At 38.9% G+C, this 20730-nt stretch overlaps 1 protein-coding gene and 1 long non-coding RNA gene across 9 annotated transcripts in view; one reads left to right on the top strand and one right to left on the bottom strand.

Moving 5' to 3' along the window:
- Nucleotides 1–2177: 2177 nt before the first annotated feature.
- C7 (complement C7) overlaps nucleotides 2178–20730 on the bottom strand; it is a 38303-nt gene continuing 19750 nt past the window's right edge. For all 8 annotated transcript variants that reach the window (XM_086869563.1, XM_086869565.1, XM_086869566.1 and 5 more), the window contains 12 exons: nucleotides 20527–20649; nucleotides 19120–19363; nucleotides 18372–18485; nucleotides 17783–17949; nucleotides 16544–16772; nucleotides 15792–15963; nucleotides 15353–15440; nucleotides 13979–14111; nucleotides 13030–13221; nucleotides 10702–10798; nucleotides 5622–5806; nucleotides 2178–3677 (listed from right to left, as the gene is read on the bottom strand). In XM_086869563.1, the coding sequence (XP_086725689.1) occupies nucleotides 3490–3677; nucleotides 5622–5806; nucleotides 10702–10798; nucleotides 13030–13221; nucleotides 13979–14111; nucleotides 15353–15440; nucleotides 15792–15963; nucleotides 16544–16772; nucleotides 17783–17949; nucleotides 18372–18485; nucleotides 19120–19363; nucleotides 20527–20649 (1932 nt within the window). In that variant the 3' untranslated portion in view covers nucleotides 2178–3489. The remainder of the gene's footprint in view (nucleotides 3678–5621; nucleotides 5807–10701; nucleotides 10799–13029; nucleotides 13222–13978; nucleotides 14112–15352; nucleotides 15441–15791; nucleotides 15964–16543; nucleotides 16773–17782; nucleotides 17950–18371; nucleotides 18486–19119; nucleotides 19364–20526; nucleotides 20650–20730) is intronic.
- LOC147648543 (uncharacterized) lies at nucleotides 4583–11591 on the top strand. The gene is made up of 3 exons (XR_015281125.1): nucleotides 4583–4671; nucleotides 5998–6149; nucleotides 10453–11591. It is a non-coding gene; the product is annotated as an uncharacterized LOC147648543 (long non-coding RNA).

Genomic DNA, 20730 nt, shown 5'->3' on the forward strand with positions numbered 1-20730 from the left:
GCTCTGTAATGGTCCTAATATGTCCTTCCCACCTTTACTTCTAGGGTATCTCCTTTTTTCAGTTTGCCATTTTTCGCAAAGTGAGTCTGTCACATGGTTATCTGAGAAGAAGTTTAGTTTTGTGGTCCCTTCAACAGTATATGAACCTGTAGTTTAACTTTTAAAAACATGGAATGCATGATTAGATCTGAAAGGTATGTCATTCTCTTTCATTAAAATGGGCTGGTGGGGAGAGGAAGATCTCTCCTATGCCTGCTCCAAGGGGACAGACACAACACTTACTTCCTATTACTCTGATTATCTACACCAAAAATAAATTCCTAGAAAGCCAGGTTTTAGTAGTTCTGTTGCTCAACAGACAACTTTTTTGCAAGGAAGCAACAAATGCTGAATTTCATCCCATATGCTGATAGTGTTTACCAAATAGTGTTAACTAGAAGGAATTTTTTCAGCATTGCTGTTTTATAGAGTTTCCTCCATTCTGTTCTTATACCTACTGCTCTGCATAAGGCAAGCCTTTTTACTGAGCAGTTTGGAGTATCTTCTAAGTCACTGGCCTCAGATGATCTTAGCAGTGTGAATAACAAGCTTACCTTACCTAGATCTGTTTAGCTTACATTGATCTGAGTTAAATTTAATCTGCCACACCTGTCCAAAGTTCAGGTCATCTAATATGAAGCTCCTCCTAAGTATCCTCATATATGGTCATAGGGTAAATGCATAGTCATTTAATTCAAGTAAAACAAAGGGGTTTACCACTCTCTGCCAGGTCATTTTGCTAGGCTTAATGTTTCCATGGAACCATGCCCCTCCCCTGTTGTTCCGCTCATCTGAAAATCATTCATCTAATTTTGCTTTCTTACCAAGAAAACATGTCCTGCATTTATCTGTCAGTTTAATATCAGTATGGTGGACCACAGTGACTGTAGATGCTTCTGTACTGAAAGAGACAAAGTGTGGCCCTTCCAGTAGCAAAGCATACATGCATACCATAGGAATGACTGTGTGACCAGACAGACTGTGTGACTGGACATTGCCACCCCAGACACTGCTCCTACATTAACCTGTTTTTCTTTTAATGAACAGTCATATTCCTTTGAAGAAAACTTCTACCTATTCACCTTTTCCTCTCATGCAGCATTACACAGTTAGCTAGTTGGTTAAAAAAAAAACAGCCCATAATGTCTATTCTAAAATGCTGTAAGATGTACTTGGGTTTTCAGAAGGGGTGATGGAACTGAAATGCCCCTGATGTGGCAGGGAAGTCACAAGTAAGTCAGGGAAAGGAGTGTGGTATCACAGTAGGAAGGAGCGGAGATCCTTGCTGGATACCTTCAGTCTGGCAGTAGGAGGCAATGTGTCTGTGAGGAGCCCACAGAGAAGGAGCTGACTAGGCTGAGAAGTAGGAGGGGAAAAGATGGAGTGGATAATTAGAAAGAAAAAGGAGAGAAAAAGGATTTAGATGGGTCAGATAAACAGTGAGATGTCAGGGACTGAATGAAGTATCTGAAATGCAGCCTTCATTAATATTTTGGCTGCCTTATCTCAGACTAATTTATTATATGGACATGGAGAGCTGTTCCTGCTGATGTATTGAGATGATTATCTGGCAACTTTATTGTTTTTGAAACAGGAATTCTCAACATTTCTAGAGGCCCTGTGCTGGTTTGCCACATTTCCCTATGTTTGAAGACATGAATCACCAAGTCACTATTATTTCTGTGCTATCTATAAGGAGATTTCCAGGTGATTTTTTTTCTTGCCTTGAGCAGATACAGAAGCTATTGCTACCCAGTGGACTCATGGTCCAATCACATCTTGTGCCAAATGCCACAAAAAAAAGGTCAGAAATTGTGGACAAGAGGCTTTAGAGTAATCAAGTAAGCAAACATCTTGGTGCTCTACAAACTATTACTTACTACTCCTGAGCAAATAATAAAGAAAAAATAACTGACTAAATCTATTTGGATTTCATTCTACTTATTTCCATCTGTATGCTATTCACAAAAATTTATTGTTTGCTTAAGAAGAAAAAATAACCAAACCCCTCAATCTGATAATATTTTCCAGACAGCATAATGGTTACAAAGATCAGGAGGTCCTTTCAGTGTGTGACAACCTTCCCTTCCAACATGGCTACCCCCACAAGAGAGAGTCTCCAAGGAAAGCCACTCCTGTTCAGTTTTACACTTTATTGCCAGCATCACAGGAAAAAAAAAGCTTTATCCAGCTGAGGGTAAGGTTTAAGCAAAGAAACTACTGGTAGAAACATAAACAAGGGAGATGTTTAATCTTACTATATTACTGATAGTAAGAAATAAAACCTGTTGCTTTGAAAGAATACAGACATATCATACGTGCTGATGGTATTGCACTTGGTTGAACATCCTCTTGCTATCCAGCTCTTTGTCCTTGTTTGCATCCAAGAACAGTCAGAAGGGATGGGACTGCCAGCATGGTAACCTGAATGTACTTGTGATATGTAAGGAAAGATGTCATGGTCCAGCTATGCCAGAGAGAATGCCTAGCTCTATAAGGAAAGAGTGTAGGAGACTTCTTTTATTCACAAATAGTCTTTGAAGATAATCCAGTGGTATCTCCAAGGGGACTGCGTGCAGAATGTCTTCATTGCTGTAAAGATGTGTTTTCCTTAATGGTTGCCTCTGAGAAAGCTTTGCTAAGGCAGAATGCCTCTTTGTTCAACCATCTGTAAGGAAACCAATCTTGGCACAAACATAAATGCATGTGACAAATGTAACTGAGATACCTGTGCTTAGAATAAGCATATAATGACAACATATAATGATAATACCTGTTATTATTATAATAAGAATAATGACAGTGTAAAATGATGATTTTTCATAAAGTGGTTCTGCATATGAGAAGCCGCAGCATAGATGTATTCTCATTACTTTAATATGGCTTTACTATTAATGTACATTATTTTGATATTTAGGTGGATCAGGGTCAACAACATGATCAGTTCTGTGCAGCCTCTTTTCTCAGCAGAGTAGCATATGGTAGAAAGAAGCTGCTTTATTAAAAGAGAAGAATCGTACCTCTTATTCTGTAAAGCTTAGTCTGTATGTTTTGTTAATCTAAATCTACTCAGTGCAAGCATGTGTTTGTGTGGCTTTAAGAAAAACATATTGACAATGTCAGACATGGTAATCTATCACTATAATAGCTACTTTGGCAATTGCACTGCAGCAATACTTTTTAATTTGGATAGAAATACGAAGTAAATCTGCCAGTGGTAAGGCTGGTGCCTAAGAGCTCTGTTGTGAGCAGTTGTGCAAGTGCATCTCTTTCTAACAAAGAGCCTCAGGCCTTGATACAGAGCTGACCAGATGCACAGTCTCATCAGCTGTGATGGATTTCACAGCAGAGCTTACATTTGGCAGAGCAAGGTTCAAACTATGTCCTGACCAAGAGCTGACATATTTTGACATATCCTCCAGCAATAAGCAAAATAAAGTGTAACATATCTTATTTATTCTGTGTGTCACAGGGCCTTATGCTGACAAGGGTGACAGTCTCACCCCGGCATCTGAGGAGCCCAACCTCGCACTCGGTCATGGTCCGAAGGGCCGCAGAGCCGCTCACTTCAGCGCAGACCTGGGCACCTCCCTCCTCACACAGCCCATCTTCATCACAAACACAGATGTTGGATGACACTAAGCAAAAGCACAGAGGAAAAACACTCAGGATAGCACCCAAGTCGCCAAAAAAAAACCCCAGACTAAAATGTTTCTAGGAGGTCTATAAGACTGAAAGCAATTTTCTGGAGGGTGCTCAGCTTTCGCATGAAAGACATGGACCTGTTGGAGGAGAATCAGAGGAAACCACAAAAATTATCAGAGGGTTGGAACACCTCTCCTACACAGACTGGCTGAGAGAGTAGGAGTTGTTCAGCCTAGAGAAGTGAGGGCTTTTGGGAAGCACCTTCCAGTACCTAAAGGGCGCTTATAAGAAAGATAGGGGCAGACATTTTAATAGGGACTGCAATGCTAGGACAAGGGATAATGGTTTTAATCTAAAGGAGACCATATTCAGACTAGATATGAAGAAATATTTTAGGATGAAGGTGGTAAAACAGAGGATTAGTTGGCCAAAGAGATGGTTAATGCCCCATCCCTAGAAACATTCCAAACCAGGTTGGACAGGACTCTGAGAAACCTGGTCTAGTTGAAGATGTCCTGGCTGATTGCAGGGGATTGGACTAGAGGATCTTTACAGGTCCCTTCCAGACCAAAGCTTTCTGCAATTCTGTCATTCTTTGCTTAATCTAATTCCCTAATTCTTTCGGGTAACATTAGCAATTAGGTGATATTCAGGCACTGTGGAAAAACTAGAAGTGGAAACAAACTGTGCACTGCTGGGGCTTCCTCTGCTTGGAGAGGTTGATCATGCTTGTGGGAAAAACTTGCTCAAGGTGTCTCAAGTGCTGTACTCAATGTCTTCTCTGATGTTCCTTCTTGAACTGGTCCATGTATCTAATACTCTGGAGTTCAGATAACTTGTAAGATGAGAGATCTGTCTTTGGACACTAACAAACTTATCATGCAAACTCTTACAACAGGTATCTACATTTTCGTACAGACAGTTTCATGAAGATCAAAGGGTCTACTCCTATAAATAAATATGTGTAGCTGTATCAGTGACATTCAGGTAAGAAGATTCCACCTGATATTTATTTTTCATAACTGTGTCCTTTTCTTTGGTGTTGTATGCATTTTTTTCCCTGTGTTTGTCCTTGCTGAAGCTCCAGACAGTTTTAATTTTGTTGTTTTTATTATTTTTGTCTGTTCAACCCTGCTAGACAAAACAGATGAACTCCTATCTAGTAATCCTTTTTATTTTCCAATTATGACAATAACCATGCCTCTAGCTTGGGCATTTCTAAAACCCTTATTTATTACTTCATCTTCCCATTCCTGGCAACCCTTCATTAAATGCAATGTAGCATAGGACACTCAGGGAAAATAAATCAGGGAATTTGAAAACTACCACTGTAGACAGATTACAGAAAACAGGAACTATTTCCTTTGAGGGAAGAGACCTCACCTTTAATCATTATATAAGAAACTGGGGATAGACAGTGAAGTACAAACAGTAACTGGCCTTCCCAGCTAGCATACAGTAAGACATTTAATTCCTAGCCACAGCATCCTGCTGGGGAGACTGCTTGGCAAATTTCAGGAGAGGATTAGTTACTCCTGTGGGCAGTAAGGATTCCTGCAACTGCTGTTTTAAGGAATCTGAACAGATAGATGCAGTGAAAAAGAGTAGGGTAGGGGTTTCACCAAAGGAGAAAGAGGACCAAAATGATGATTCACTTAACAGGGTCGAGGAATAAGCTTTTCCTGTAGATAGCACGTTTTGTTACAATATCCTGCAGGGTCCTCTTTTCCATGGTTGAAGATTCCTGACATGTTTGGATACCAAACATCTGACTAATGGTTTGAGCCAGCTTAGCAGTGTCAGGTGCTTATGGGAGGGACTGCAGATGCCATACCAACATCAGGACAGAACAACTGCCAAACTGCTAATGTATGAGGATAAAGATTTCCTTTTGGTTATATGAACAGTTTTGCTTACATCTGTGAAGACTCTCTTACCGTTGCATTTTTCCCATGGACGGCATGATCCACATGGTATTTCAGCTGCCTGGGGTACTTTGCAGTTTTCTGCATTAGTCAGAGAGTATTTTCTGCCCATACACTCCAAGGCATGCATCTTGCAAACAGTTAAAGGTGTGTTTCTCTTGGTTCTTTGATCTGTAGCACAGGTGTCCAGGGAAGGACTGAAAACAATAGCAGGAATTGCACTATTTAAATGTGCTTTATCTTGGCAACTCTTAAAAAGAGCTGAGGGAGTGTAAAACATTCAGAGTCTAGTTACAACTTCTCTGTTCACTTAAGTACATCCTAAGAGTGCAGCAAAGAAATCAAAACATAGACATACGGACAGTCCTGACTTCTCCCTTTTCCACAGGATGCTGTACCTCAGCAGAGTCAAGATCCCCACATGAAGAACAGGGATATTACTGTCTTTTTGACAGTGACCTCAGCACCAGTGAGAGAGAGACTTTAGTTAAAAATATTTCAGATCTCAGTTATTCTCTAATATATGATACATGCATGAATGTAAGTACACAGATGGAAAACATTTCTTATACATATATGATGTATACAAACATGTGCATATAATATTTTATAAGTATTTCTTATTTTTAAGGTGTTCATATATACTTTAAGATTTTTATTCTGCTGTCTTTTAAAATGCTTAGCTTTTACTAAAAACTACCTCATAATCGACCATCAGAAACCAAAGACATTTCTGGAAATATACAACATCTCCACAGAAATTTTATGAAAAAAAATTACCCAGAAAAATTGCTTATTTCTTGAAATGTGGATACAGCTTTAACACCCACATAAATGAGCTTTTAAAACTGGTAATAACAATTCTTGGACAATCTTAAATGGTGCTTGCTTTGGGGACAGTTCCAGGAAGTTGCCACCATTTGTGCTTCATGCTCTGAGTGTAGGAGGGGAGTAAAAGAACCCTTCCATTACTTCAATTCCAGGAAGGTGTCATTATTTGTGTTTTATGTTCCGAGTGTAGGAGGGGAGGAAAAAAAACCCTTTCCATTACCTCTGAGTTTTAATCTTGAGCTCCTAGCTTCTCCACTTGTTCTCAATGCAATCAGCAGTATTTGTGTGGAATGAACAAAAGAGTGACTATCTGGAGCAGAGCATGCCTGTGCTTTCCCAGATGCACTTTTCAGCCATGGATAAGGGGCTTCACAGGGTACCAGAAAGCAGAGATAGGCTCCCAGGGGATAGAGAGCTTTGAAATTCAGCCCCAAAGCCTAGTTTTCAGCACAGCTCCTCATTTTAAGCTCACAAACACTTCCACTGGAACTTTCGGTGTCTAATAGGCCAGTTCTGAGCATCAACCTCAGCTAAACAGGTGCTTGGTGGGGAGAAGAGGCTGATGAGGTGCAGGTAAATGGCCCTAATGAGGAAAAGGCAAATGGCCCTAATGAGCTTAATGAAGCTGACTGAAGGGAAAGGGAATGCCTATAGGAGGAGAGAGGAGGAAAGCCCAGTAAGAATGCCAGAATTCAAACTTTGTTGACTTAATGGTCAGGCATTAAAGTAACTTTTTTTTTCCCCCTCACTGTGAATTAGGGAATGGTTTTTAATCTATAAGTAAGGCACTAAGGAAAAGAGCTTTCTCCAAGCTTTGGGAGTGGCTCTTAATAAGATGATTTTGAAGCCTTTTGAAAGAGCTGGATTTACTGAATTTTAAAATACCTGTAGCATAGTTCATATTTAAGGTATTTAAAATACGTCATGGACCTCATTAGCTAAGCCTGAAAAGTTTGGTGCGTCTACCTGTGACCAAATATTTTTATTAACAGTATTGTATCTTCCACTTAGGTTAGCATCCTCAACCACTACAGGTCCCTTAACTGATGTGCTGGGTCAAAATGACAGCTACTAAATCCCTAGCAAAGTTTGTAGCACGAGTTTTCCTTAATCCTCTTTTGCTAACATAAAGAATGAGGTTAACCTTCTTATCCTGAGGCACAAGGGAACAGACCAAGGGATGTATAGCAGTAGACACCTGATAAAGGAAACAGGTGCACTTGTATGCATTGTCCTGTTTGGTCATCTGTCTGCACAGTCTCTAAGACTGTGGAGCCTTGATTTTTACATGAAAGTTACCTTTATAGACAGAAGTATAAGTAAAACTCCCTGTTTATATATCATCTTAAAGAACAAAGCGTGTTCCAGGGAAAGCAATTGTGTTTAATCTGTAATTAATTTTTTATTGCATTTAAAATCGTTCAGATGTCTCCTTTACTTGCCTAAGCGATAAATTTCAAAATCTGCAGCTCAGACCTCTGCACTAATATGTCTGCTTTGCACCACTTTAGCAACACCCAAAAGAGGAAAGGGAACTGATTTAACCCGCTGCCTAAGTTTAAACCCAGGAGGTCAGGGACCATGTTGCCAAATTCTTGCTAGAGTTCAATGCCTCATACTGTCTTGAGAGTGCTTTACATATTTGCTACAGCTGGGTCAGCAGAAGAAAGACAGTGGAAATCTACATGTTAAGATGCATAAGAAAAATTAATAATTTGCACTCATCGCTGAGAAAGCACATTTCCCTGGGAACATCACAGGAGTGCAATAAAAGTTATTAGAGGCAAGGAATAATCCTTGTGTAAAATGAATGTGAGAAATTCAATACTTTTTACCTGAAAAAATATGTTTAAGGATAAGAATAATATTTTACTAAAGCACACATATTGTGAGAAGTTAAATAATATCTGTTAAGTCCATAAATACTTTCTCTCCCTTTCACCTGCAATAAGAGGTAGGAAACTTCTGGTGGAGTGAAAAATTCATCATGCTGGAAATGATTTTTACTTTCTGGAATTACATTTGAGATGAGAAGTTTTAATGTAACACAGTTCAAGAACTCTCAGGAGAGACATAGATGCTTTGCAAACAAATTTGAAGAAAAAAAAAAGAGGGATAGTACTTAAAAATTATCAGATTGTATGTTTCACTGTGGAGATAGCCCTTGGCTACTGGAGGCTGAGGTTCCACCTGTATTAACAGACCATGCTCTGGCCCCTTCCATGTGCTGGGGACAATTTACACAGAGTATCTGGTGTCCCTCTTTACCCCAGAAGAAGGGGAGTACATCAGACTGAAATGGTTTCTGTTCCTGGTCACTCCTGAGCTGTGCCTGGGAATTATACAGGAACTGGCCCTTGTCAAAGGTCTGCTAGGAGCTGCTACAACAATTTAGCAGCTCTGGTGCCTAGGGATCATTCCCTTGCTCTCATTTATGAGGACAGATGTAGCCTAAGGCACCCTACAACAAAGGACAAATTACCAGCCTGTTTTAGGGTTCTTGTGCTGTTGTGGGCAGTCTCTGCAGATAGACTCTTGGGAAGTGAAAGGATAGAGGATAGGTCTGAAACTATGGTGTTCCTGGATTACCACATGAACTCTTCTTGCTCCAAGCTCTCTTCAGAGAAGAGGCTACTGCTGAAAGTCACTGCCAAAGCAAAGCAAGTTAATTCTGGTCTCTTAGGAAAGATTGGACCAAGCTCTGCTTACATGCTTTACTCCTGCAGAGTTATAACAGGCTGGAAGATTAGTCTGCTCTGACAGCTGATGATTTATCCTTCCATCATTGGATGCATTATTTCAAGACAGTGAAACGATGGCATGAGGTAATAGGAATGACTGTTATTTATATTCTTGCCATTTTGAACATAATTATAAAAGACAGAAACAGGCAAGTAGTAGATTAATTAAAAATGAAGCTTCAGTGTATAAGTAAATGTAATTTAGTTTAGTCATTTAACCTCCAGTGTTACTGTGACTCTGCCAAAGGCCTTCCCTAGCTCTAACTCCTCTTGTATTCTGCGTAACTGACCTCAATATATACACAAACCAGAAAAGGAGTTGCTGACCCTTTTAAATAAGTATCAAGAGAAAAAGAGCAGGACCAGATTACTTAAAGCATTTAGGTATTTAAGGATAGGAATGGCATTAGATGGCAGTTATTACAAACCTGAAACTTACCTTTGCACATAAGACAATGGCCTCAGAACCTAGGGAACTGCCTGGTGGATCTGCATCTGAACTAAGCTCAGCAATTTTAATTTTGAGATGTTCAGAGTGCTAATTTTGTCTTAAAATCAGAGTCATCATGCAGAGCACTCTTGGTCTATGTGTCTGTCTTCCACTTCCACTGAAAGTTCTACCTTGAAATCACTTGAGACACCTTCACACTTTCTTTCTCCTGCTACACATGGGTAAGACATATTTGGTCTGTTATCCTGAAGCTTCCAAATTGCTCAGCTCAGTCACATAAACCTGGCCAGAATTCATATCTAGAGCTTGTACCCACTTTATAGGAGTGACTTGATTGGAAATGTCATCTAGTCTATGCAAACCAGCCCAGATGTTGGAGTGCTGAACTCTTTGGCGCACCTGTTCATCAGTGCCATTTGGTCTCAGGTGTCTTCTTGTTACTCCTCTGTTTTGGTTCTCTTACTTTTGTGTCTCTCAAAGAACTGAAAGACTTAATCATTTCCTTACATTATTTCTTCTCCATTGCTTATTGCAGAATATAGGCATAGATCAAGCACAAAACAGCAAACTCTAATCTGCAAGTTATGAAGTCAGGGAAAGTGACAAGACTGGTCTGCGAAAACAGCTGTGTAAATGTGAGATGAAATTAGATTACCGTGCCTTTCATAACTCCCTAGTCTCTCAGCAGTGAAAAGAAATCTGCTTTATTTCACTGGCTTATTGCTTTGATGTTTTGTGTCCCAAGGGCCTCTGTTTTAACTTCTGTTCAAATCTCTAAATCTTAAAAATACAATTTTATCTTTTTTCATCTACTTCACAGATCAAGCAAAATTATGCCTTCCACTTTGGTCATCCAACCAAATTCCAGCACTGCTAAAACCCACTGAGAGTTCTGACAAGGCAGGTAAGTGATGAAGAGGACATTAATTGAGGTGTAAAGCAAACCAAGTACAATGTCTCTTCCTCATGTAAGTAAAGTTTCGTCCTCTGTCATAGACTGAAAACTTAAGAAATGTAATTGGTCTTGAATAAAGTGAGAATCTAATTGCCAAATTGAACCTGAACTTACCCACACTCATAGGGCATTTTGCACACACATTGTGACTGATATACCTTCTCCCATGGCTGACATTTAGGCTCTGTCACTTCTGTTTTCACACTGGGTACTAAAGTAGAAGAACACACAGATATTAAGGGTCAGAAAAACAAGGGCCTACTTTGAAATTATCAGTTGAGTTTAAGAGGCACTGAATTACATAGTCATGCCATGAAGTCACATCCTACATGGTCATTAAAAGTATCTACTACAGGAAAGTAATCAACAGTGTTAAAAAGATATGATACACTTTGCAAAGTTACTGTTCAGTAATTTATCCATGGGTCACCAGCCAGATGGGAAGAGACAAGTACTGGGTTAAAGCTTAAACATTCATCTCATTTCTGCAGCAGTTATTTGTTTCTGCTAAATTTAGCATGGCTGAATAGTAGCTGGGAACAGTTTTGTCATTAGCTTTCAGAACTATTAACTTCACTGCTGTCTCTAGAAAACCTAAGGATCCAAACCCCTGTGTGAACCCAAATATCTTTATACATTGATGGTAATGAAAACTGTAAGTCCAATCATCAGTCCTCAGCTTGTACCAACTTTTAAAATAAAAATAGTAGTAATTATTGGGGAATTTTCATGATCTTTAGGTAGAGAGTTCTACTCCAAACTTTGCTAAGCATTTATTTTTATGTTTCTGTAAAATTTATAACAGCAAGACTTGCTAAATCCATATGGACACAATTTCTAAGGAAGTTTTATCCTGATTTTTTTTCATATTTTGCATCTGCCAACATGAAAATTTAGTACTCTGGATTGTTGCTTTTCCCAAAAAAAATTACCTCCCTTACAGATTAATACTTGCTAAGCAAAATAAATTATCAGAGAAGAAGAAAAAAAGAAAAGAAAAAGTAAGAGTTGCAGTGCATTATGATACAGACAGCAAGCATATGTCTTCCTGCGGAGGGGAAATTTTCACCAAAAATCACTGCATTTTCTTCATTCCCTGGATAGTTGGCTGCATAGTGACTAAACACTCCCATCCAAATATATGTATGCCACTGTGTCTGTGAATATTTATCTTCATAATTTTTATCCTTATCTCATACTCCTTGAATTTTTAACTGTTATTTATCTAATTGTTGTCCTTTTTTTTTTAACTTTTATACTAATACAATGCTCCCATACAGGTAAGCACAAGCTGTATCTTTTTTTCTGATGGAAGCATTTGAAACTTTCCAATTATTGCTGGAATTTGAGAACATGATGCTAGCAAAAAAAAAACCAAAAATCAAATGAAAATCAGTCACTGAGGCTAAGTAACTGGTAACAGAAGTTCAGCACTGCTACTCTGGCAGTCTAGCAGCAGCAGCAAGTCATTTATGTACAGCTATACTATTACTTCAGAAATCACTGTACTTCCTGTTGATGTGTTTATGACAGCAGATGACTTACATCAGGAATTTCACAGGCCTTTTGAAATCTAAGCCTGACTGTCACCTTCTGCAGTTGAGGCAATGTCAACAGCACTGGCTGATAAGCAGAGGACAGAAAAAAATGTAGGAAATGCACCAAGTCTCCTGCAGCCATGGCTGTTGTCCCCAGTCAAGGGTCTCCCCAGGTGAATACCAGGGATCTTGTGAAGTAGTGGCAGGCTTGAAGCACAAGCTCCTTGGGTGCCTCTGTGTCATAGATCAGCAACACGGCAGTGTTCAAGAGAAATTCCCATCTGTCTTCCATGGTTGGAAAAGATGACTTAGAGCTGCTTGAAGCTATAGCCTGTTTCCCTTTCTGCCACTGCCTGCCCTTATCAAACTAGAGCTTAAACAGCATAAATTTAAAGCAGCATTTTCCCATTGCTTCCAGTTCCTGGATATTCACTTTGTATCAGCTGTCTGACTGCCAGATCAACAAAAGCAGTCACCCAGTCATCCTCTGTCACAAGAGGCTCTGGTGCACTGAACAGCTTCCAGATAGAAAAACGCTAAGGTGTATTTCATATGGTGGTAGTGTTATACAATATGTGAAAAGTGAAACATATTTGGGTGGCAGAACAGAAGAGATTGCAGGCAATCTCTTAAAATAGTTAGTGACAACACTTGATAGCTATAGGGGAGTGGGAAGCAAAAAGCTTCAACAAAACTTCAATGAAATGCCTTCAGGCATCTCGTTTGAACAGACCACAGAAACATACCCCATGTTTTCTGTGCTTCTTGCCAGTGATGTAAATGTGGCTTCTCTATCACTGTCTCAGCAATAGCTCTGTATATATCTAAACTACGTAAAGCTTAGTTGGGAAGAAACTCCAGGAAAGAAACTCCTGCATTGTACCTGGGGGCTGCAATGGCTTACCTGATCTCTTGCATTGAATAGTGTTCACATCAGGAGACCACTTGAGGCTGGGCTCACACAAAATGGAGTGTGCCCCTTCCAAGTGCATGCTGTGTGGACAAGACAGAGTTATTCTCTCACCAATCTCGTACACAGGTTTCCATGGCTCTAGCTGTAAACTCCCCTCCAGGTCAGGCAGGAGACAAGCGGTTTCTGTGGATTGAAGCATTTGAGACAGCCACAGTAAATCAGTGGATTACAGAAAGCAGTAATGTATTTTATTTTCTCCAAAATTCCTTAAAATATTGAATGGTGAGGTTAGCTGATTTTCCTGAAATGTACAGTCAGGATATTAACTTATCACATCAGTCGAACATGTAAACTAAGGACACAGAGACAGTATCTTCTCCTACTGCCTGCAGGTACAGCCCTAGCTGTATGAGGGCTTCCCTGTCTTTAGGATCCATGTTTCTGATAATCATTCCTACTAGGCAACAGCCTCATAGTAGAGGGATATCACACATATGGGACCCTGGAGACCATGTCCTGGTACACATAGGGATGGCCTCTAAACAGTGTGGACTAGCATTTGTAGGCAGTCAGTCCTGCTTGAAAGGAGGAAAGGAAGCTGTTGAACTGCAGTGCTGAAAATTCTCATGATTCTTGCATGTAGCCCTAGGACTTAAGTAAGCAACGATGCTTGTTTCCACAGGAAGTAATTCCTGGGATGGAATTTAGTCTTCCTCAGTTCAGCCTTCCTTAAAACTAGACTTTATGAGTATGTTTCTAATTCAGCATTACAATATCTGGATTCACAATAGAAGTCAATTTAGACCTGATAATGTCTAGGGAATTGAAAATACAGGTGAGTCTTTTCCTCCCATTGCAGCTGGAAAGCAGATGTTCTGAAATGTTTCATTGGAATTCAGAAATGGAGCTGTAGTTCAAAACAAGAATCAGTTAGACATACCCTGGCAATATCTCTCTCCAACTTGCCACTGTAAATTACTGTGACACTTAGCAACAGGATCACCAACAAGAGAATATCCATGTTTGCATGCATAAACAATGTTTTTCCCAACAGGGTATGAGTTTTCAGCATTCTGAAAGAAAATGAACACGTGAAATTTGGATATAAAATATAAGAACTACCTTTCATCACTACTACCTAAGAGCTACTTAAGCATCACTAAACTCTTGTTGATTCTGGAATGTAGTAGCTGAGGACAGTGAGAAGTATTGTTGCTACTGTACAATGCAGTGGTGAGAGAGTCTGGAATATTGGGGGCAATCCTGGTTATCAAGTCACTAAATGTAATCAAAAGGGAACAGTGCTCTCCTGATGGTGTATAAACAAGCTGCAAATATGGCTGTTATCAAACATTAGCAGAGCAGGATAAGCTCTTGAACAGCCTTGGGCTGGGGGGAGATGAGTGGAGAGTACATGGCTTTGCCAATTTTTAGGATGGCATTTTATCAGCTTTCTAAAGGTAGACTTGAAGACACAGGCTTTTTCTCATTTTTTATTTCACTGTCTTCTAAGGACAGATCTTACAAAACATTGAGAGTACTCCATGAATTGGAGGTTTTACCCTTTGTTTGTGAACCAAAAACATCAATGCAGAAGACACCTATTGATTACAAAAAAAAAAAAAAAATCACTAGCAAAAGAAGGAGGGCAAGATTATGGATCTTGCTGCAGGTTGCAGTTGTGGAGAGGCAACTAATGAATTTTGAACTAATCCTTTTATCTATTTATCGAGCAAAGAGACTTATGACAGTCTGATAGAGACTTCTGATATGAAGAAGGCATAATCCATTCATCCAAGGGAGGAATTAGTCCCCCTTGTCAAATAGGCCTAAACTATGGTGAGGCAAGTACCTTGTCAGGTATTCGTTTCACCAGAGAAACAGAATAGTGAGTTACAGAGTGAAGATTCCTAAAATTTGTTTATCATTTCGTTATGGACTTCCTGGATGACTGAACATTTTTTCCTCTCTAGTTTGTTGTGATTTTATATGTAATCCATGTGACTCAGTAAATTTTGAATACATATATGGACTAAAGGACAAGTAGATGACTTTTCTCTGTAGGTACCATGGTACAGACAAGAAAAGATCTTGTTCTGGTTTTTGGTTTTATTTAACTTTCAGTTTGAAGTTTTGGATACTGTCATGTAAACTTCAGAAAAATTAAAAAATGCTGCAAGAGTGGCTATTCACTAGGTTGGGATGCTAAGCTTGCCGGAGAAATACAAATTTGCAAGTGAACATCTATATTAACTGTAGAAAAGACATTGCAGGTAGGGATAGAACAGATAACAGAGCAATAGAAATAACTTACTTGAATAAATCCATTCTCTAAGAGAGGAGGAGGTGAACAAAATTCTGTAGGATTTATGGATAAATCAAAACAGTGTGGTTCAATCAAGCTATGAAGCAAACAAAAGTACAGTTTAGTTTGATTTTAGTCTTTCCTTTCAAAATGCTACACTACTCAGTGAAGCCCATTTTCAAGACTATTATGTGTACATTTACACCATGATTGGAGTCAGGCACTGCCAGGCTATACAAGAGAGTGGTAAATAGAATGCTGTCAAGTTTACTGGCTTTTACCCCATTTTCCAACCTTATCTTCTATGACATTCACAGCTTCTGAATTTTACTTTCTTTAAACTTAAATATTAAAGCTCAGTAAGTGATCTCTTTGCATTCAATAGTTTATGCACCCCTCTGAAACAAATTTTTAAATCTTTCAGCAGTGGTCTCCAAGTGTTACTTACCGAAGATGCTGTAACTCCTCATCTTCGCATGCTTTGCTTTGATGCTGCTCTCCCAGGCAGGCCTTCCCACCACCACGTGGGGAGGGGTTGTTGCAGGTTCGACTCCTCGATTTCTTTCCCCCTGAACAAGGACTCCAGGAAGACCAGCAGCTCCAGTGTCCATCAACAACGCCTGTGCAACATTTGGGAATATTTTGTTTAATGTGAAAACTACTCTCTTTAAACCACTCCCTCTTTAAAGCATTCCCTGTGAGAGGTTTAAAGGCAGGGGTTTTTCAAAGCTAGCGATGGCCCCAACTGTGCCATTACAGAAAATTCCAGATTGCAATAATCTAATCTTCCATCTTTCCCCAACTTTGAAATAGGTGTAATTCTACAGAGGCTATACATTATCAGTGTCTGACAGAATATAAAAACAGCTACCAGCTATTATTAATTATAAAATTAAAAAGTAAAAACTTATGAAGTAATTGATAATTAATTTAAGATATGTACATACTTACAGATGGCTGCATTGAGCAGTTAGTATTGACTGCTGTATTTAACACAAACAATAAAAACAGCTCTTTGCTAAGGACTGTTTAGACATGCTAAACAAAGACTCAGGCTTGGCCTGACCCTCCCCATGTTGCTTGTTTGCAGTGATATCTCACCCCAACAGCCTCTGCATGCTTGTGCACTGGGACAGACACTGGAAGCAGGAGAGCACATTTTGCCACTTCTAAACTCCCACAGGTTTAAAGAGTGCTGACCTGGCTGATCTTGCACAAGAGTTCCCAGCTCACAAGCTGCTCCAAAGGTGTAAGGCTTGCAGTAACACACACACTGTGTTCCTTCCACGGCTGCCTCACCACCATTCTGGCAAGGCTGACATTTGCACGGATCATTTTCAGCCATATATTCTTCAATGGCTTGTTTTAGGTAATGCTTTTTGACTGAAGAGCAGGGCACTTCTTTTACCAGCTCATATAATGGTGTTAGCTACATACAGTAGAAAAACATGCAAATTAAATATTTATGACTGGGATATAAGGTTTTATAAGCACATTTCATCACGCAAAATAATTTGTGACATATGCTTCTGCACATGGAAGTTAGCACATTAGATACTCTAATTTGCTAATTAGCTAAAATCTTATGTCAGTATTTAATATTAGTCTTTTTATGAAAAGCCAGTTCTGCTTAAAAGCATCCTTTAAAGTTAATGGTATATCAGTAATATTTAGACATATTTGAGCTATGAGAGCACAGAGGAGATAAAATTACAACAGAGACCACCAATGTACATTAACTTGAATTCTCACCCAGATGTTCCCAGAATAAAAAAAGGGACATTTAAAGAGCCCACTATGGCATTTCATTGAACAGTGATTAAAGGTAACAAAAACTGAAAATATTTTTCCTCTAATTGATTACTTTATGATATTATATGCTTTTACATTTAGCTGAAAACTTCCTAACAGAGATATTTGGGGTTTATACCATTCTTGAGTATGTGGAGAGCTCCCAAAAGGGACATAGACAAGGTAGCAGTGAATAGGGTCGTGCCTAGGTCTGAAGCATCTGACTTGGAGAATCTCTAGTTATGCTAAACTTCTGGATGCAAAGTGAAGGAAGAGAGATAAAAGGGATATGCAGAAGTTGGCAAGTGAAGTGGAGGCCACACAGACATACCCATATGCGTTTTGGGGAAAGGGCTATCTCAAATCTGGTCTTTCTCCAATGCTAACATGACTCTCTATTCCTAACTGGAACTCCACTAAAGTCACTGAAGGATGGTATTGATCTGTCAATGGACTTAGATTTGTGATGCACCTGATCATATTAGCTTCACAGCATTTTCTTCCTGAGAACTTTCCATTTTTTACAAAGTGATCTGAAAACAAAATTAGTGTAGATCATTACATGATTAATCACCAGCTGTAGCTTAATAATTTGTCCTCTTAAAGTGATTCCATCTGCTCACCTCTGCTTCAGGAAAATAGCCTTACCTTTTTTTTAATTACTCTGGGATAGTCTGTCACTGATGCAGCCCACAAGGTGTACATCCGACTGTTCCCAGCAGGATTATCTAGGTCTAGATAACTAAGGCCAGCAACAGCACCTGGGCTTCCTCCTTCTATGTAAGGGTCTCCTTTAATCTTATTGCCACTGCTTCCTGCAGATTCAGGATAGGAAGTAAATAAAATGTAGGCATTGCTATGTTTACAAATGAAAATAGAAACAATACACACAAAAACTCTGCTAGCTAGTAGTGAAAGAACTCACTGGTGCAGTTCAACAACCTGTGCCTCAATCAAGAGCTCTTACATTGACCATATATAGGAGGTATCTGTTTTTTCAGGTGTCTTGGCAGCTCTAACTTAGGGTGTCCAGAAAAGTGCTATTTAGTGGGAAAGCATTAGCAATAACTGACAAGTGCCAGAGAGCCTTTTAAACCAGACACTTGATGTATGGGTTCAGCATGTTAGGACAGAATTCATCAAAGTTATCAACACCTCCTCCTCATTTTGACAGCTATTTAGGATGAGATGAGAGATAGATACGTGACAACTGTGTGAGTCACCATTGAACGTTTACCTGAAGAAGTCAGTAGCAGTTCATCCAGTTTGGTGCATTCTGTCTTCTTCTTTTTCACAAGGAGTATATTCCAGCCTGATGAGGTACACTTGTACAAGTCTGTTATGCTGACATCTGCAGATAATCCATCCATTAACAATACTGTACACAGAAAGTGTGTTGGATTCATTTCCGAGTCTCCCACTCGCTAGAGAGGTCATGAAGTACTACACTTAAACTAGAAAGTAACTAACTAGCATTTGTGTGCTGTGGGAAGATCCACACATTGCTAAAGCTTATGGGTGAATGCTCAGAGGTGTGAGGTGTATCTGGGAAAAGTTTACAATATCATTTATTTTCTCAGCAGTCTGTAGTTTCACAGCACTGCTCCAATGGATTACCATTATAGATGCCACTCTGGTGTTTGCTCTGTAATTTTTTCTGCTTTACACAGTTTTACCCAACCTTCATCTCCATGTAACCTTTAACAGTGTTTGAGATTTATATTCAAGTTTAGACTAAGGAGGTCCTAAACTAACGATAATTTTATTTTTTTATATACCCAGAGCATATCACAAACATGGATCTAGAACTAAATGCTGTGGTTTGAGCACATTTTTTAGTCTTCTTTCTTTTGACCATGAAGAGAATGTGGCAACTTGTAGAAGTCTGTTACTTGATTTTAGACATTAGCTGGAAAAACATACATATAAATTTTTATTCTTGATTACTGAATTTGCTTTCTGCAACAAACACTCTAGTACTCTACCTTCTGCTTTCATTTTGTCAGTATCCATATAAAAAATAACTTTGTAATGTCCTCCTAGAGACCCAGAGTGTAAGAAGTGTGTTCCAAAATGTTCAATAAGTCTTCGGTAGACGCTGTACTCATAGATGACTGGAAGGTTGAACAGTTCCTTCCAGAAAGGCTCCGCGAGAGTGAGAAAATCTGGGCGGTTGTTAATAAACTGAGCAACTTCCACACTGTTCTCCACAACCATCAGCTGCTTACTCTGGAGGAAGGAAAAGCCATAAGTCATGCTCCATGTGACTATCAGAGTGGCTCCTAATAGCCAGATGGCAAACATATTCTATTGGCAACTAACCAACAGCTTTACAGGGCTGTTAGATATATCTAAGCAACACAATAAAAGCAAAAAAAGACAACCTGAAGTCATGAAATATGGTTGGATGTTTATTTATAATTGCTGCAACATCTTTCTTTTCCTCCTGTGTACTTGAAAACTAGCATAAGGACAAATGAGATCTCTCTCTTCAAAGATAATGGTGGCTTCCAGAATCAAAAGCCTGGCAGAAGAAGGCTAACTTCTTATTTGTTTGAAAGTGAATCACAGGTAATACAGTTGTTATTTGCAGTCGGTTTTGTCTAGGTAAGGCTTTTGTTGTAAGGGGCTCTACCTATTTCGAGGATGCTGCTTACTTATAAAATATGATATGTCTATACAATATGGTTCACTTCAGACTCTCAAAGTTGCTTTTGAACTTGGTTATGCTGAGTCTCAAAATATGTCATTGTTAGTGTCTGCTTGGGGCAGACATAAAAATGCATACATTTGTTATTTGATTTTATTTTCTGTAAGATAGAAGTTGTACTTCATAATTGAAAATTACTCTCAAATTATTTATCTAATGCTCCTTTTAAAGTAAGTTAAAAGCATAAACACTGTGACTTCCTGGTTGTTAAAGACACCAGATCTCTCTCTTAATGGAGTTCTACTAATGGAAAATGCATTATAAAATACGTTAATTTTAACCACAGAAGTATTTCAATCTTTTTGCTTCACTATACTGACCGAGCGGTAGCAGGAAAAAAAAAAAAGGTCAATCAACCACTTGCAAAAAAGAAAAAGATGAATCAATTATGAGAAGAAGCCAATGATTTCTCTCTTAAATATGGAGAAAAACAGATAGTAAATAAATAAATTACTACTAAATAGGTAAGACGAAGGAAGTAGAAACAGCAGCCAGCTCCTCTGGATTGATAAGCAAACCAGCAATCTCTTTTTAAAGGTTTTATGGGATATTTACTGTCTTGCACTTTGTGTCAAAAATGTCTTTATAAAACAAGCATTTTCAACTCACTACAAAAACACATGAATAAAATAGTGAAAATATTTATGCAAAATACTAAGCTACAATGACAAGTTATACATACCTTTTGCAGATTTTTATTCTGTGTGTGTTTGTATTTGTTTGAATTTTCATACTGCTCTATGTGTTTCATATAAGACCAAGTGCTGTTGAAAAACTCATAACTGAAATCATTCTGAACTTTAACCTAGAAGGTAAAAGATAGGCGTCTCTATGAAGAGCTTCATGTAGGATTTAGAAACAGTAACTTATAGAGTAGAGCAAGGCC

Source organism: Cyanistes caeruleus, chromosome Z (genome assembly GCF_971803275.1).
Source record: "Cyanistes caeruleus chromosome Z, bCyaCae1.hap1.1, whole genome shotgun sequence".
Classification (NCBI taxonomy): domain Eukaryota; kingdom Metazoa; phylum Chordata; class Aves; order Passeriformes; family Paridae; genus Cyanistes; species Cyanistes caeruleus.